At 40.0% G+C, this 18,586-nt stretch overlaps 1 protein-coding gene and 1 non-coding gene across 2 annotated transcripts; both read left to right on the forward strand.

Moving 5' to 3' along the window:
- The first annotated feature begins 286 nt into the window (after window positions 1–286).
- TIPIN (TIMELESS interacting protein) lies at window positions 287–18,544 on the forward strand. The gene is made up of 8 exons (XM_058737308.1): window positions 287–477; window positions 1,650–1,787; window positions 1,912–1,990; window positions 2,419–2,494; window positions 8,150–8,272; window positions 8,507–8,567; window positions 15,659–15,865; window positions 17,954–18,544. Exons 2-8 carry the CDS (start codon window positions 1,658–1,660, stop codon window positions 18,142–18,144), a joined length of 867 nt encoding a protein of 288 aa, XP_058593291.1. The 5' UTR covers window positions 287–477; window positions 1,650–1,657; the 3' UTR covers window positions 18,145–18,544.
- Window positions 9,445–9,580, forward strand: LOC131518528 (small Cajal body-specific RNA 14). The gene has a single exon (XR_009265197.1). It is a non-coding gene; the product is annotated as a small Cajal body-specific RNA 14 (non-coding RNA).
- Window positions 18,545–18,586: the final 42 nt, after the last annotated feature.

The following is an 18,586-nucleotide window of genomic DNA, read 5'->3' on the forward strand; positions in this document are numbered from 1 at the left end:
ATGGTAAGTTGTAGGTGCTTTTGAGAAATTTAAGAGCTGTAAAATGAGAAGTAGGGATCTGGAGCTCAGATTTGACGCCTAGGGTAAAGAGATAAGAAATTAGCCATCTAGGGCCCCTGGGTGGCTCAGTTGGTTAAGCGTCGGACTTCAGCTCAGGTCATGATCTCTCAGTCCTTGAGTTCAAGCCCCGCGTCGGGCTCTGTGCTGACAGCTCAGAGCCTGGAGCCTGCTTCAGATTCTGTGTCTCCCTCTCCCCTCCCCGCCCCCCTACTCGTGCTCGCTCATCCTCTCTCTCAAAAATAAATAAATGTTAAAAAAAAATTAAAGAAAAATTAGCCATCTACAAATGATTATTAAAGCAATGTGCATAAATGAGTGAAGAGGCTTGGATGGAGCCTTGAATGCTTAACCAGGTTAGGGGAAGATGAATCTGCACAGAAGATCCAGGAGGACTGTCCAGAGAGGGAGGAAAACCAGGTGAGTACTGTGTTTCAGAAGTCAATGAAAACACTTTTCCAGAAAAAGGAACTGATCAAAAGTGTGAGACGTTGCTGAGGGGGTCAAGTTAGATGGTACTGAAAAACATTCTTTCGAGTTACCAACCTGAGGATTATTTATTTCTCTTCTTTCAAAGGAAACCTTACCTAGAAGACCAGTATGTAAACAGGTTTTTTAAAAAGCTGCTCTGGTTGAAGTGGGGGTGAGAGGTATCTGAACCCTGCCGATTTCATATCCATTTGGACCACAGTTTGAAACCCTCTGGAAAGTCAAAATCATCTTTTTATGATAAGGGAGACTCAACAGTTGAGGTAAAATGATTTGCTGGAAACCATGCAGTTATTAAGCGGCAGGGTCTACATTAGAACTCAGTTTTGGGGCTCCTGGGTGCCTCAGTTGGTTAAGCGTCCGACTTTGGCTCAGGTCATGATCTCGCAGTTCGTGAGTTTGAGCCCCGCCTCAGGCTTGCACTCTGTCTCTTTCAAAAATAAACGTTAAAAAAAATTTTTTTTTAAACCTTAGTTTTTATTTATTTATTTTTTAATGTTTATTCATTTTTGAGAGACAGAGCGAGATGGAGTGGGGGAGGGGCACAGAGAGAGGGAGACAGAATCTGAAGCAGGCTCTAGGCTCTGGGCCCTCAGCACAGAGCCCGACGCGGGGCTTGAACTCATGAACCATGAGATCATGACCTGAGTGGAAGTCAGACGTTTAACCGACTGAGCCACCCAGGTGCCCCGGTTTTGATTTCTAACCCAGTTCTATTTTTCCTATCACCACTTTCTACCCTTCTCATGATACGAGTTTGAAATGTGGTTTAACTGACTGAAACACGTGCATTTTGCTGCAGGTAGGACTTAACTGTATAATAGATTACTTGGATGAATAAACATGTTTATTTTTTCTTTTTTTTTTTTTTTCAACGTTTTTTTTAATTTTTTTATTTATTTTTGGACAGAGAGAGACAGAGCATGAACGGGGGAGGGGCAGAGAGAGAGGGAGACACAGAATCGGAAACGGGCTCCAGGCTCCGAGCCGTCAGCCCAGAGCCTGACGCGGGGCTCGAACTCACGGACCGCGAGATCGTGACCTGGCTGAAGTCGGACGCTTAACCGACTGCGCCACCCAGGCGCCCCTATTTTTTCTTGTAGAAGAAAAGATGCTGGAACCACAGAATGGCTTGATTGACCTACCAGATTATGAGCATGTGGAAGATGAAACTTTTCCTCCTTTCCCACCTCCAGCGTCTCCACAGAGAGAAGATGGTGAGGGAGCTGAACCTGATGAAGGTCTGTATGGAGTTCCAAAAGAGTGCCCACGTTCTGTTATCCATCTATCAGCATAGAAATGAGACATTTTGTAAATGAGACTTAAATTATTTAAGTAATATTAAATCTTAATATATTTCACCAGAGTTAGAGAGAGGAGCACCTGTTCCTGTACCTCCAAAGAGAACAGTTAAACGGAATATACCCAGGCTGGATGCTCAGAGGTACATTTACTATTTCCTTAAACATTTGTACTTTTTCTTTCCTTTTTTTTTTTTTTTTCCTTATATTAAAAACTTTTAGGGGGCACCTGGGTGGCTCAGTCAGTTGACCGTCTGACTTCGGCTCAGGTCGTGATCTCACAGTTTATGGGTTCAAGCCCTACATCAGGCTCGCTGCTGTCAGCCCAGAGCCTGCTTCTGATCCTCTGTCCCCCTCTCTCTCTGCCCCTCCCTGGCTTGCTCTCTCTCTCAAAAACAAATAAACATTTGGAAAAAAGTACCAACTTTTAGTTGGGCTGATGGGGGGGGATCAGTTATTTCTAAAGACATATTTTTTCAGTTCAGCAGATAATATTTTTTCTTCTTACGGTTTTGCTTTCTCCTTGATGGCTCTAGCAAACTGGAAATTCAAAACCTATTTCTCTCTACAGATTAATTTCAGAGAGAGGGCTTCCGGCATTACGGCATGTGTTTGATAAGGCAAAATTCAAAGGTAAAGGCTATGAGGTAAGAAATGTCTGATTTTTGTTTTAGACCTTTGTTTTTTCAAATATTGGTAAAACTGTGGGCCCATTACCATGTTCTGAGGAGTCTTAGAATGTGCCACAGATACTATCATTCATTGTATCTCTTGGGAAACTAAGATGTAGTGGAAAGGGCACTGCTTAAAGAATCAGAAACCTGTCTTACAGTCTAATTTGTGCCCTTGTATGGCTTTAGGAAAATCATCTCTAAGTCTGTAAGCTCTGATTTTATACTTCATAATTTCTAGGAATGTAATTTACTTAGTCTACATTAAAGAGCAATTTTAGGTTTCAGGAGAGCAAGGACTTTACCTGTATCAATCACTTACGTGTCCCTAAGATATGATACTTATCTTGTCATGTGTGTCTGATTCATAGTAGGCATCAGTTAAGTTGTTGAAAAATGAAGACATTTAAGAACTGTCGATCACTGTCCAAATGTACGTTTAAAAAGTCTCCTGGGGCACCTGGGTGGCTTGGTTGGTTAAGGGTCCGACTTTAGCTCAAGTCATGATCTCATGGTTTGTGGATTCAAGCCCCACACTGGGCTCTGTACTGACAGATCAGAGCCTGGGGCCTGCTTCAGATTCTGTGTCTGCGCTCCCTCCCCCCCCCCCCCCCCCCGTCCCTCTTACACTCACGCGCGCTCTCTCTCTCTCTCTCAAAAATAAATAAAATATTAAAAAATTAGAAAAAAGTCTCTTACCTTTTTTTTTAAGTTTATTTATTTTGAGAGAATCCCAAGCAGGCTCTGCACTGCCAGCACAGAGCCCAGTGTGGGGCTTGAATCCACAAACCATGAGATCATGACCTGAGCCAAAGTTGGATGCTTAACTGACTGAGCCACCCAGGTCCCCCAAAAGTCTCTTCTCTCTGAATCATGTACAGTATAGATACGATTTTTTGCAGATACCTTTGTAAAGCTTTGTAGTTTATGAAGTATTTTCAAATATATTCTTTAATTCTCAACCTGTTGGGGTAGGTATTGGTTCTCTTATCTAGTTATTAAGGAAATGGAGTTTTATTAGAGTTTTAAGTGTCCATTGCCAATAGTTAAAGGCAGAGCTTAGACTTCCCCTTTTATAGCCCAGCTAGAGTAATGTTAATACAACAGTGAGCACCATCTTGGTGTGGTATGCAGGATAATCGGAAAGAGGAAGAGGCTGGAAGGAGGCAGCTGTTGCACTACCAAGTTGATGATGAGTAAGGTAAAGATAGCCTGATAGGGCAGTAGTAGAGAGAGAAACAGCATATGGTACTTAGACAATTGGATAGAAGGAGATAAAAAAAAAAAGGGAGTCAAAAATAGTCTCGGGGTGCCTGGGTGGCTCAGTTGGTTGAATAAGTGACTTCAGCTCAGGCCATGATCTCGTGGTCCATGAGTTCGAGGCCCTCGTCGGGCTCTGTGCTGACAGCTCAGAGCCTGAAGACTGCTTCGGATTCTGGGTCTCCCTCTCTCTCTGCTCCTCTCTCCCCCCCCCACACAAAGTAAATAAACATTTAAAAAAACTTAAAAAAAATCCCAAGAAGGGTGTCTGACTGGTTCAGTCTGTAGAGAGTGTGACTTTGGATCTTGGGGTCATGAGTTCAAATTCCACCTTGAGCATAGAGCTTACTTTGAAAAATAAAATTAAATTCAGTTAAAAACAGGGCACCTGGGTGTCTCAATCAGTCAAGTTTCCGACTCTTGATTTCCGCTTGGGTCATGATCTCTCTGTTCATGAGATCAAGCCCCACTTCTGGCTCTGCGCTGACAGCATGGAACGTGCTTGGGAGTCTCTCTCCCCCTCTCCTGCTCTTGTACTCTCTTGCTCTCTCTCTCAAAATAAATAAACAATGAAAAATAAATTCAATTGGGGCGCCTGGGTGGCTCAGTCGGCTGAGCGTCCGACTCCGGCTCAGGTCCGTGAGTTCGAGCCCCATGTCGGGCTCTGTGCTGACAGCTCAGAGCCTGGAGCCTGTTTCGGATTCTGTGTCTCCCTCTCTCTCTGCCCCTCCCGTTCATGCTCTGTCTCTCTCTGTCTCAAAAATAAATAAACGTTAAAAAAAAAAAAATTTTTTTTTAAATAAAAAAAAAAAAAAGAAAAAAGAAAAATAAATTCAATTAAAAATTAAAAATCCCAAGATTTCAAACCTGGGAGGCTGAAAAATTGTACCTTTGCTCAACTTCAGTGGATAGGAAGAGAGAGTAGAAGTCTGTGTCCTATTTTGGCACAAAACTAAATGTAAATCAGGATATTTTATCTTTTTTAAATGTTTATTTCTGAGAGAGGGAGTGCCAGTGAGGGAGGGGCAGAGAGAGAGGGAGACAGGATCCAGAGCTGGCTCTGCACCCACAGCGGAGAATCCAGTGTGGGGCTCTAACTCACAAGATGCATGGTCGTGATGTGAGCCCAAGTCACACGCTTAACTGACTGAGACACCCAGGCTCCCCTAAATCAGGATATTTTAAAACATACCCATCTCAAAAAAAGGATGGGGGTGCCTGGGTGTCTCAGTTGGTTAAGCTTCCAGTTCTTGATTTCGGCTCAGGTCATAATCTTATGGTTGGGATATTGAGCCCTGCATAGGGCTCTGTGCTGGGCTTGGGGCCTGCTTAGGATTCTGTCTCTCTCTCACACCCTCTCCCTCCCTCCCTCTCCCACTCTGCCCCTCCCTCACCCTCATGAATGTGCGTGCAAACACTCTCAAAAAAATAATAATAATAAAACCATACCCATCTCAAAAAAAAAAAAAAGAGAAGGACACCTGGCTGGCTCAGTCAGTGAAGCATGGGACGCGATCTTGGGGTTGTGAGTTAAAGTCTCACGTTTACTTAAAAAAAAAAAGAGGGGCGCCTGGGTGGCTCAGCCGGTTAAGCGTCCGATTTCAGCTCAGGTCACGATCTCACGGTCCGTGGGTTTGAGCCCCGCGTCGGGCTCTGGGCTGATGGCTCAGAGCCTGGAGCCTGCTTCTGATTCTGTGTCTCCCTCTCTCTCTGCCCCTCCCCTGTTCATGCTCTGTCTCTCTCTGTCTCAAAAATAAATAAAAAAACATTAAAAAAATTAAAAAAAAAAAAAAAAAGAAACCAAAAAAAAGAAACCAAAAAAAAATCCCACCAAAACCTTAAAACCATACCTATCATTGCCCTTGTTGAAATTTTTGGGTTGTAATGATGAATTGGTGCTTTGAATTTAATGAAGTCTTCATCATTTTCATAAGTACTTTTTTAGCATAAATGAGTATCTGAAGGATAAAAATTTTGTGTTTTTTAACTGAGTGAGGGTAGGCTCTGAGAGTTTATGCTATTTAGTCTTCTGTACTTTGCCATTGGAAATTCTTATTTTCTCACAAAGTTGAGTTCTTACTGCTTTTTTCTCCGTGTATGACTTAGGACATCCTACTGTATTTGGGTGTTTCTCTTCTTGTGACCCTTCCGTCTAACATGACATTGTGAGGTGACTGACCAGCTACACCCAACAATTGGAAAATAATCTTAGGTGATTGGATTAAAAGAAACCTTTTATATTTATTATCAGAATGAGAAGGATAACACATGCTCTTAGTATTACACGTTTAGTTACTGGTAGGCTTGACCACTGGCTTCTTAGACAAGATCAGATAACAACAATAATAGCCAGTATCTGAGTGCATACTTTGTCAGGCACTTTACTTGTGTCACTTATTCCTCATAACCCTACAAAGTGTGTATAATATTATTCTTATTTTATACATGAAGAAGAAGGCATAGAGGTAAAGTGATTTGTTTAAAGTCACACAGGGTAGGGTGCAGAGGAGAGCATAGTTGATTTTACCTAGGGGTGGTAGAATTGAGATTTGAATCTATGCAGTCTGACCCGGAGCCTGTGGTTTTGACTACTCTTTTTTTTTTTTCTTTATTTTTTAATTTTTATTAAAAAAATTTTTTGTGGGGGGGCGCCTGGGTGGCTCAGTCGGTTAAGCGACCGACTTCAGCTTGGGTCATGATCTCACGGTTTGTGAGTTCAAGCCCCGCGTCGGGCTCTGTGCTGACAGCCCAGAGCCTGGAGCCTACTTCAGATACTGTGTCTTCCCTCTCTCTCTGCTGCTTTCCCCGTTCATGCTCTGTCTCTCTCAAAAATAAATATAAATAAATTATTTACAATAATAATAATTATTAATATAATCATAAATAAACAAATTATAATAAATATTAATATATAAATAGTATATGTAAATTTATAATACAATTATATATAATAATGTATAACATATAATTATATAAATGTATACATAATGATAATAAATTAGACATAATGAACAATATAATAAAAATAAATAAACATTAAAAAAAAAACAAAACAGAGCCTGATGCGGGGCTCGAACCCAGGAACTGTGAGATCATGACCTGAGCTGAAGTCAGACGCCTAACCGACTGAGCCACCCGGGCACCCCTGACTACTCTATTTTAAAATACTGTTGGAGGGGCGCCTGGGTGGCGCAGTCGGTTAAGCGTCCGACTTCAGCCAGGTCACGGTCTCGCGGTCTGTGAGTTCGAGCCCCGCGTCAGGCTCTGGGCTGATGGCTCGGAGCCTGGAGCCTGTTTCCGATTCTGTGTCTCCCTCTCTCTCTGCCCCTCCCCCGTTCATGCTCTGTCTCTCTCTGTCCCAAAAATAAAAAAAAAACAAAAAAACAAAAAAAAACTGTTGGATGGGGCACCTGGGTTTGTGAGTTTGAGCCCTACATCAGGCTCTGTGCTGACAGCTCAGAGCCTGGAGCCTACTTCAGATTCTTTGTCTCTCCATCTCTCGGCCCCTTCCCTGCTCATGCTCTGTGTCTCTCTGTCTCTCAATAGTAAATAAATGTTAAAAAAAAATTAAAAAAAAATATTATTGGGGCACCTGGGTGGCTCAGTTGGTTAAGCATCTGACTCCAGCTTGGGTCATGGTTTTGTGAGTTCAAGCCCTGCGTTGGGCTGTGTGCTGACAGCTCAGAGCCTGAAGCCTACTTCGGATTCTGTCTGCCTGTCTCTCTCTGTCTCTCAAAAATAAACAAATGTTAAAAAAAAAAAAAAAATACATTGAGAAGAAGTAAATATTTTATAGTAAAACCAGGAATTTAGAATTTTGTCATTCATTAGTTCAGTTTATTAAACTTTGTTTTTCATTTTCATTTAAAATTTTTAATGTTAAATTGAAATTTCATATACAGGTAGTGTGCTCTGAGAACATTTAAACTGTTGTTGCTAGTCTTTGTACTTTGCCCTTGGGATTTCTGAATATATTTTCACAGTGCTGAATTCTCAATACTTTGTTTTCTATATATGATTTAGGGACCTGTCATTTTGTTTAGTTATTCCTAAAAGATACCTTGACATATTTTATTAAAGCTTATTTTCATATGTTACTTTACAGTTCTGAAAAGACACATGATTATCTTTTAACTTTTATTAAGTTTTCGTACTGGTTTTTTTTAAAAAATATGTATCTAGTGCTCTTTCAGACTGCAGTTCTCTAAGCTCAATAAATATTTCTCTTAAAGTTTCTTCAAAAGTTTCTTAACCATATAAATATAAAATGACACCAGTGACTTTGGCATTACTATTCAATTCTAAAATCTGCTGACAAGGTCAGTTGTGAGAATGGATCTTCTATTTAGCATTTTTATTTTTATGTGCCAGGCTGAAGACTTGAAAACGCTAATCAGACACATGGAGCATTGGGCACATAGGCTATTCCCTAAACTGCAATTTGAGGATTTTATTGACAGAGTTGAATACCTGGGAAGTAAAAAGGAAGTTCAGGTAGGTGTTGAGATGATTATGAATATCATTCACAATGCTAAATCCTGCCAAGTATGGATTCAGTTGAGGCTAAGTAGCTGTTTGCATTTTCATTTTCAAATCTCTCTCGGTAGAGAGAAAGGAAATTAATAGTACTTATTTGAAGAACAACCTTTTTGAAACTAAGAATTGAATAAATTATCATTTTCCCCCAAATGTTACTGGTGAAAGTATAAAAATATCTTTTATTTTCAGACTTGTTTAAAACGAATTCGACTTGACCTCCCTATTTTACATGAAGATTTTATTAATAATGGTAAGAATATAGGTTTCTTAATATAATACTGCTTTAGAAATAGATTTAGTTGGGGTATGGGTAGACTAAGCACTGAGTTCTTCGTCTATATTGTGTATATAATTACAGTAAATAGGAATGAATTAAGATGCCTTGGTATGTGTTGTTTAATACTTGTTTCTTAAAGACATGACTGCAGTGCCATTAAGAGATGCTGTAAAAATATATTTCGCCATAGAACTTGAGCTTTTGAGAAGTCAGGTGGTGACCCGTCGATCCTTTGTGGTGCTTGTTAATGAGAATAAATGACAAAATAGAGTGTTCATATACATATACATAACTAAGAAGGGGCTTTGGGGAATTAGAATAATTTGATGGTGAAATAGTTTACTTTTCTCTTAAGAGTACAGATGCTGTACATAGATGGTCCTTAACAATGGTTTGATTGAAATGATTTTTCAGCTGTATGATGGTATAGAAGTGATAGGCATTCAGTAGAAGCCGTACTTAGAATTTCAGATTTTGATTTTTTTCCTGGGCTAGGGGTGTGTGCTAGGACACTCTCTCGTGATGCTGAGCAATGGTGGCCGCACTGCCCGGTCAGTCACATGATCATGAGGGTAAACAACCGATAACACTGACAGGCATTCTGTTTTCTACTTTAGTACAGTATTCAATAAATTACATGATATATTCAGCACTTTATTATAAAATAGACTTTGTGTTACACGATTTTGCCTAACTGTAAGCTGGTGTGCATGTTCTGAGCATGTTTAAGGTAGGGTAGGTATATTAAATCCGTTTTGACTTTAAATATTATCAACTTACAGTGGGCTCATCAGGATGTAACCCCATTGTAAGCTAAGGAGGATGTCTATAGGATTTTAGTAAGACCTATGTGACTGTTCCTGGTATCGATTGCATTTGTTAGTTGTCCAATGCAACCATAGGCAGTCACACACATCAAAACATATGGTTCCTGCCGACAGGGTCTGTATAGTTATCAGATTTTCTGTGCGATGGCTCCATACATGTTTGTTTATTTTTGTCTTTTAAACTTTTAATAGATGTAGAAAATACAGGCTGCATTTAGAATCCCGCAAAGTTATTTATAAACTGCTTTTAAAAATGTGAAGGATTGTGATTTAAATAATCCAAGATTTAAATATTTTGGTAAAACGGGGCGCCTGGGTGGCTCAGTCGGTTAAGCGTCCAATTTCAGCTCAGGTCATGATCTCCCAGTTGGTGAGTTTGAGCTCCACACCGGGCTCCGTGCTGACAGCATAGAGCCTGGAGCCTGCTTCAAATTCTATGTCTCCCTCTCTCTGCTCCTCCCCTGCTCATGCTCTGTCTCTCTCTCCTTCAAAAATAAATAAAAACTATTAAAAAATTTTTTTGTAAATATGTTGGTAACATATGGTATATGTCAGTGGCATGGGATTTGGTAAATAAAAAGGAATTAGTAACGACAGTATATTCCACAGCACATACCACTGGGTTAGATTGTTCAGCACTTTTTGAATTGCATATTGTGTGCTAAAGTTTCAGGGATAAAGATGAATAAGTTCAGACCCCTTGGCTCATGGGCTGACAGACTAGTGAACGAGTGAGATATAACACTACCTCTGTTCTGATAGGTGCTAGAATTAGAAATATGAATAGGGCACAGGGTAGGATGCAAAGGAGAGCATAGTTGATTTTACCTAGGGGAGGGGAAAGATTCACAGAGGACGTATCACAAGTCCTTTGAATGATACGGAGTAGAGTCCAGGCAAAGGTGATTTTGGAGAGAGGGACTCATGCAGAGGCATAAATTAACACAGGACTAGTCATGGAATTACAGGCGTGCTGAAATCCTGGGTACATAGAAGAGGCCTATATCACACAGCCTTGTTGTATCTGTTTTCTTTGTATCCTAAGAGGATAGATTCCAAATCTTTTGGGTAAGGGACTGTAACAGTACATGTTTTGAGCATTTTATTTGTTTTTATAATACATGTTAAATGGATATGGTAAATAGTGCACATTTTTATTTTCACCAAAACATTATTATGAGGTTTTAAAGTGAGAACAATATGATTGAATATTCTACTGTTTTTTTTTTTTCCCAAAAATCTTGTGCTAATACTTGATCGATGATTTGAAGGTGGGGTGTAGATACAGTATTTTCCCACCCAATCTTGGTTTTACCTTATTAAGATGCATCCAAATGGAAATAGAGTATCACACACCGCACTTCACAACTCTCGGTATCCCTTTTCCAATCCCATTCACTAATGCAAGGATTTTTGGTCGAAGTTTACAAGTAAATTGTCATCTACCTTTTATCAATCATTTTTCTTAAAAATTAACCAGGGGTTGGGGCACCTGTGTGGCTTAGTCGGTTGGGTGACCAACTTCGGCCCAGGTCATGATCTCACGTTTAGTGAGTTTGAGCCCCGCGTCGGGCTCTGTGCTGACAGCTCAGAGCCTGGAGCCTGCTTCGGATTCTGTGTCTCCACCTCTCTCTGCCCCTCCCATGCTCATGCTCTGTCTCTGTCTCTCAATAATAGATAAAAAGTTAAAAAAAATTTTTTTTAAATCAGGGGTTATATTTTTATATTTTTGACAGACATATAGTCCTATCACTCCTCTGCTCAAAGCCCTATAGTGGCTCCTTATTTCATCCAAAGCAAAAGCCAAAATCCTTATAATGTCCTACTTGGCCCTACAGTATCTATTCCTTACCCTGCCTCTTTTGCCTCTCTGACTGTATCATTTACAGTTCCCCACTCACACTGCGTCCACAACACTTACCTCCTAGCTGTTCCTCCAACCTGCTAGGCGCACTTTTGTCTTAAGGCTTTTGCACTCTTTTTTTTTTTTTTTTTTTTTTTTCAACGTTTTTTATTTATTTTTGGGACAGAGAGAGACAGAGCGTGAACGGGGGAGGGGCAGAGAGAGAGGGAGACACAGAATCGGAAACAGGCTCCAGGCTCCGAGCCGTCAGCCCAGAGCCTGACGCGGGGCTCGAACTCACGGACCGCGAGATCGTGACCTGGCTGAAGTCGGACGCTTAACCGACTGCGCCACCCAGGCGCCCCAAGGCTTTTGCACTCTTACACTCTGCCTTGAACACGTCCTCTGTCTTTCCCGCCCCCAAGTCTGCATGGCTCTCTTACCTCCTTCAGACTGTGCTCAGATGTCAACTCAGTGAAGTCTCTGTAGCCGCATTATTAAAATTGTACTCCCACCGCCAGTTCTGATTCCTCTATCCTTTTTTTCCCATAGCACTACTTCCCTTTAATAATTGTTGCATATTTGCTTATCTGGTAGTTGACGTGTGCCGAAATGATGGCATCCTGTAGCACATTGAATATTTGTCTTTAGCTTCTTTGCCACAGTGGCTTGCCTGTGAATGTTGCAGTGAGTGAATTTCATGTGTGGTTCTAATTTTTTTACTCCCATTTTTATCAGTTGAAGCTCCATCAGTGATTATGTTCCCGTTGTTTTTCCACATGACATTGTATTAAAGAGGCCATTTACTGTTGAAGAGATCTTTCCTTTCATGACCCACAACACAGTAGTTCGATATGTATTTCATTATCATTAATTTGGAATCCTGTAAGCCATGGATGGTGAAGCATGTTAGATATCCCAAAATTGCATAGTTGGTTCTAATACTTGTTTCTTAACTTCTCTAGCAATGTTTTCTGTCTGTCTTCCATCAATATTTCCTGACAAAGGAATGGATTTTGGTTTCTGGCCGCATTTTTTTTTCCATGTCTGGAAGGTCAAGTGTGTTGCTTTTTGTCTTTCACTGTCAAGGAAGAAACCTCAAAAGGGATTTGGATTGTAAAATTAAATATCGTATGATTTTAAACCACTGGAATAGTTGTACAGTTTATCTTTGTCCTAAAATGTTGTGCTAGTTGTGATGGTTTTTACTACATTAGCTAATACCTCAAGGCACAATGTATGTAAATTCATATTTCAAATGATCTTCTTGATGGAAATTTTTTTTGTCTACTTGTCAGATCAGAGGACGTTATTTTTTTTAACCCTGTGATGTGAATGATGTAGGGAGAAGGTGAAATGTCAGCTTTGCCATTTTCTTAGTTCTTGCTTGTATCTCTGTTATCTCTGTCTACCTTCTCTTCTACATATTATTTTGCAGAAATATTTTTAAGCTATCACGCATTTTGTATTAAAACTAGACAGTTTATTTAACTGGGCAATTAGAATCAACTCTGTGTCACAATATGCTGAAATTCAAAACATGAGCAAGGGCCCAGCTCTCCTACCCTTCTACAGGTGGAACTAACTGCTTGTCATATGGATAAATGATAATTTGTCACTGCCTGTCTTGAATTCAGTACGACAATTTTTCTTAATTCTTAAATGAAATATAAATGGAAGATACAATATTTACTTTCCATCCCACTGTGGATCATTTCACGGGCATCCTACTTTGAGGATTATTGGTGTACAGGGCTTTAAAGTTTTATTAAGACTAGGGGCACCTGGGTGGCTCAGTTGGTTAAGTGCCCGACTCTTGATTTCAGCTCAGGTCATGATCTCATAGTTTGTGAGTTTGAGCCCCACATCAGACTTTGCACTGACAGCTTGGAGCCTGCTTGGGATTCTCTCTCTCCCTCCCTCTCTCTCTATCCCTCCCTCTGTCTCTTTCTTTCTCTGCCCCTCTCCCTTCCTCCTTCCCCCTTTCCAAATAAATAGGTAAACTTAAAAAAAAAAAAAAAAGAATTTATTGAGACTAATATAGAGAGCACTGAATTATTAGTCGGGTGCTTAACAGACTGAGCCACCCAGGCACCCGAGTTATTTTTTAAATTCACGTGGAAATATGTTCATAGATCTCTAAATTTCTATTCCTTTTCTTTTTTTTTTTTTAAAAAGATTTTATTTTTTTTTCAAAGTTTATTTATTTTGAGAGAGAGAAAGCAAACAAGTACAAGTAGGGGAGGGGCAGAGAGAGAGGGAGAAAGAATCCCAAGCAGTTTCCACATTCCATGCTGAGCCCAGTGTGGGGCTCAGTCCCACAACCATGAGATCATGACCTGAGCTGAAATGAAGAGCCAGACACTTAACTGACTGAGTCACCTAGGCGCCCTTGGAAGATTTTATTTTATTAAAAAAAATTTTTTTTTAAATATTTATTTATTTTAGGGAGAGAGAGGGACAGAGCGCAAGCAGGGGAGAGGCAGAGAGAGCTGGGGAGACACAGAATCCGAAGCAGGCTCCAGGCTCTGAGCTGTCAGCACAGAGCCTGACATGGGGGTTGAACCCATGAGCTGTGAGATCATGACCTGAGCCGGAGTCAGATGCCCAACTGAGTGAGCCACCCAGGTGCCCCTGAAAGATTTTATTTTTAAGTAACCTCTACACCCGGTGTGGGTCTCAAACTCACAACCCGGAGATCAAGAGTTACACACTCCACTTACTAAGCCAGCCAGGCACCCCTCCCTTTTCACTTTGTGTCTGAGTTTTATTTACCCTATTAAAAATTAGCTTAGGGGCAGGGCACCTGGGTGGCTCAGTTGGTTAAGTGCCCGGCTCTTGACTTCTATTCAGATCATGATTTCATGGTTTGTGGGATCCAGTCCCAGGTTGGGCTCTGCATGGACAGTGAGGAGCCTACTTGGGATTCTCTCTCTCCCTCTATCTGCCCCTCCCTCACACGCATGCTCTCTCTCTCTCACTCTCAAAATAAATAAATATTTAAAAAAAATTAGCCAACATAAAATTACTACTGTGTATCATACAGACATTATAGTAAGCTATTAAATTGTTTTTGTCGGATGTAAAACAAGAATATCCTTTGGATTCTTTTAAGTTCTTTTATTAGCCCAAGCAGAAAATATTTTCTCATCATAACTAAGAACTTTTGCTTTGTCTTCTTGCATATTTTTTTTTTTTTTTAATTTTTTTTTCAACTTTTTTCATTTATTTTTGGGACAGAGAGAGACAGAGCATAAACGGGGGAGGGGCAGAGAGAGAGGGAGACACAGAATCGGAAACAGGCTCCAGGCTCCGAGCCATCAGCCCAGAGCCTGACGCGGGGCTCGAACTCACGGACCGCGAGATCGTGACCTGGCTGAAGTCGGACGCTTAACCGACTGCGCCACCCAGGCGCCCCTCTTCTTGCATATTTTTTTTTTTTTAATTTTTTTTTTTTTTCAACGTTTATTTATTTTTGGGACAGAGAGAGACAGAGCATGAACGGGGGAGGGACAGAGAGAGAGGGAGACACAGAATCGGAAACAGGCTCCAGGCTCTGAGCCATGAGCCCAGAGCCTGACGCGGGGCTCGAACTCATGGACCATGAGATCGTGACCTGGCTGAAGTCGGACGCTTAACCGACTGCGCCACCCAGGCGCCCCTCTTCTTGCATATTTTTAAACTAGTATTACCATTTGATTTAAAAGGTCTCTTTTTTTAAAATTTATTGTTCTTTTGTTGTAAAGATTTATATTTCTTTTCTTTTTTTTTTTTTTTTAAAGTTTATTTATTTATGTTGAGAGAGGGAGAGTGAGCACGAGCAGGGGAGGGGCAGTGAGAGAGAAAATCCCCAGCAGGCTCCTCACTGTCAGTGCAGAGTCCAATGCGGGGCTCAAACCCACGAATCATGAGATCAGGACCTGAGCCGAAACCAAGAGTCAGACATGTAACGACTGAGCCACCCGGGTGCTCCCTCCTCTTACAGATTTTTTGTGGTTCAGTACTGTACATGTATTTTCTCTTGTTGATGCTTTCCTTTAATAACATTGTCTTTTCTCTAGCTTACTTTAAAAATTGAGTAATACATACAACATAGACAAGATGTGTTAATTGTTTATGTTATTGGTATTCAACAGTAGGCTATTAGCAGATAAGTTTTGGGGGAGGCAAAAGTTATATGTGGATTTTTGACTGTGCTGTCTATTGGCGCCCCTAACTACTATGTTGTTCAAGGGTAATCTGTATTTGTAACATTCTCACACCTCAGAACAAGTTGAAGAAACAAATTTGTTTCTTCAGATCTGGCGTCTTGTTACTTTAAACTGGTTTTCAACTAATAGCTGCATAAGCTCTTTTTCTAACTATGGATGTACTAACTTTGATTTCTACTCTAGATGAAGTAAGAGAAAATAATGTACATGATGTAACTGCTACCGAATCAGATCCCTTTTTGACAAGCTCATTGGAAAGTGAGAAGTTTGCTTCTGAGTCGAGTAGAAGCCTAACAGAAGAAGAACAACAGAGAATTGAGAGAAATAAACAACTGGCCTTGGAAAGAAGGCAGGCAAAGCTACTGAGTAATAGTCAGTCCCTCGGAAATGGTAAATTTTATGCTGGGTTTTATGTGCTACCATTAATATATCAGGGACATGTTAGAAATTTTAACTTCTCTACTACCTCCAAAATAAAATACCTCTAGGAATAGAAAAATCTGATACAGTATATTAAGTTTATGTATATCTGAGAGAGAGGCAATGCGTGTGTGTATGTATGTGAGAGCTATTTGGAATCTTCAAAGAATAAATGGAGTCCAGGATGGTTTTCTGGATAACTGAGTACCTCTTGAAAAATTATTTTAATCACTTAAACTTGATTCTGAATCTTTCAAAAATCTATTCTTCCCTGACTCCTTAAGGCATGTGACACATATTTTATCTGTAGGGTCATAATTACGAACGTTAATTATTATGGTACCTTCCTAAACATACAAAATGCCTTCTGTACCCTTTGAGGATTCAGAGCCATTTGCTATGACGTAAATAGGTCCTTAATTGCTTTTTATTGCATTTTGTCACTTAGCTGTCGGTTTGCTTATCAGATGCATTCCCTTTTTTAAAACTGTCTTAAATTTTGCTGTTTTTATTTTTTATTTTTATTTAATTTATTTTTTTAAGTTTATTCATTTTTCAGGGTGCCTGGGTGGCTCAATTGGTTAAGCGTCTGACTTTGGCTCAGGTCATGATCTTGCGGTTTGTGGGTTCAAGCCCCGCGTCCGGCTCTGCGCTGACAGCTCAGAGCCTGGAGCCTGCTTCAGATTCTGTGTCTCCCCCTCTCTCTGCCCATCCCATACTCTTGCTCTGTCTCTCTCTGCCTCTCAATAATAAATAAGTGTTTAAAAAAAAAAGTTTATTTTGAGAGACAGAGTTAGTGGGGGAGGGGCAGAGAGGGAGAGAAAGAATCCCAAGCAGGCTCCGCACTGTCAGTGTGGACCCCGATGCGGGGCTTGAACTCACGAAATGTGAGATCATGACCTGAGCCAAAACCAAGAGTTGGACGCTTATTGACTGAGCCACCCAAGTGCCCCAAAATTTGCTGTTTTTAAAATATACTGTGGGTTTGGAAACTTAGACAACCAAGTTTGTCAAAACTATATTTAAAAATAATGAAAATTGGTTTTGAATGCACGAAGGAGAATCACATATATCTTTTTCAGTTTCCAATGTAGTTTTCCTTTTGAAATGGGAAAATAAGAATTACAGTTAAGTGTTGAAGGCATCATGTTATAAAACAAGTTTCACCTAAGATAATAAAACTCTCAAGTGAAAATTTGTGTCACTACATTATCATTCTTTCCAATTAAAATGAATTTAATCTTCAGCTTTACAAATGGATATTTTATTACTACCAGGTGAAAAATTACATGAAGATACAACTATCACTGATGGCAGTTCCTTGCTGCCATTATCAAAGATACCTGGCAATAAGCATTTTAAGGTTTATCTTCTATTTATAATATATGACTTTAAAATTTGGCCAAATAGATACAAGGATCCTAAATTTTCTTTGCTAGAGGTCACTTTGACATTTAGCTGTTTAGAGCATTTGGTTTTTATTTTTATTTATTTTTAATAGATTTTATTTTTAAGTAATGTCTACACCCAGCCTGAGGCTTGAACTCAACCCCAAGATCAAGAGTTGCAAGGAGGGGCGCCTGGGTGGCGCAGTCGGTTAAGCGTCCGACTTCAGCCAGGTCACGATCTCGCGGTCCGTGAGTTCGAGCCCCGCGTCGGGCTCTGGGCTGATGGCTCGGAGCCTGGAGCCTGTTTCCGATTCTGTGTCTCCCTCTCTCTCTGCCCCTCCCCCGTTCATGCTCTGTCTCTGTCTGTCCCAAAAATAAATAAAAAAAAAAACATTAAAAAAAAAAAAAAAAGAGTTGCAAGGAGCATTTGATTTTTAAAAACGATTGTCTAGTAGTTATGATTTTTGAATGAAAATAGTTGCATTTGGCTGTGATTCAAGGTTTGAGTTCAAGACTTGCATTTTTGAGTGGACTTTGTACATGTATAAAAATGGCTGTTTTTAGGAAAATGATCATAGATTTCATTTCCACTGATGTAAGTTTGTGGAGAGATTTGTATTTATCAGGTAAGATTGGATCAGGTGCTTAGAAGGAGTAATTTCTCTTTCAGACTCATTAGCGAGCATACCCGGGACAGAGACCATCGAAGAGGTTAATACAGGGGAAGATCAAGAGGAGGAGTCATCAAACAGATTTGACAAAGACATTCTCGACAGTCCACACAATGATGCTGCTGCCAATGCTGTAAATGAAGAGGAGGAATTAAAAATAGAGAAAACACAACTGGACCAATCCTTTTAAAATGTATAGTGGTAACTTTATGCTTTATCTGGGAATGTCACTGAGGTTGGACAGGCCTCAACTAAGAGAAAAGCTGTTAACTTGCTATCCTCTAAGTTTTAGATTACTATGTATTTTGTCTACTTGGTGTGAAAATCCTCATGTAGTAAGACTTTCACAGATTCCTGTTTAAAATCTGGTATTATAATTATACTCGTTTCTTATTTGAGTTGATTTATTCCCTTTAGTGTTTATATAGATATGACATGAAAACGAGTAGGAGTTAATAAGCACCTTCTGCTGCTAGTGTGCCATTGAATGTTTCCTTTTCACACAATTGGCTGTTTTTAAGATGTAAATATATAATGAATATTAATGTCTTTTTAAAAAAGAAATAGAAATCTCACAAATTGTCTCTAAAGGCTTTATGAAAGTTTCTCATTGCTGTTTAGTTCTGCAATGT

This window comes from Neofelis nebulosa, chromosome 7, assembly GCF_028018385.1.
Source record: "Neofelis nebulosa isolate mNeoNeb1 chromosome 7, mNeoNeb1.pri, whole genome shotgun sequence".
Taxonomy (NCBI): Eukaryota; Metazoa; Chordata; class Mammalia; order Carnivora; family Felidae; genus Neofelis; species Neofelis nebulosa.

Coding starts and splice junctions, on each gene's coding strand:
- TIPIN (XM_058737308.1), top strand. CDS start 1,658: ATGCTGGAACCACAGAATGGCTTGATTGACCTACCAGATTATGAGCAT. Junction 8,273..8,506: donor GAAGTAAAAAGGAAGTTCAG/GTAGGTGTTGAG, acceptor TTTTATTTTCAG/ACTTGTTTAAAACGAATTCG. Junction 8,568..15,658: donor TGAAGATTTTATTAATAATG/GTAAGAATATAG, acceptor TTTCTACTCTAG/ATGAAGTAAGAGAAAATAAT.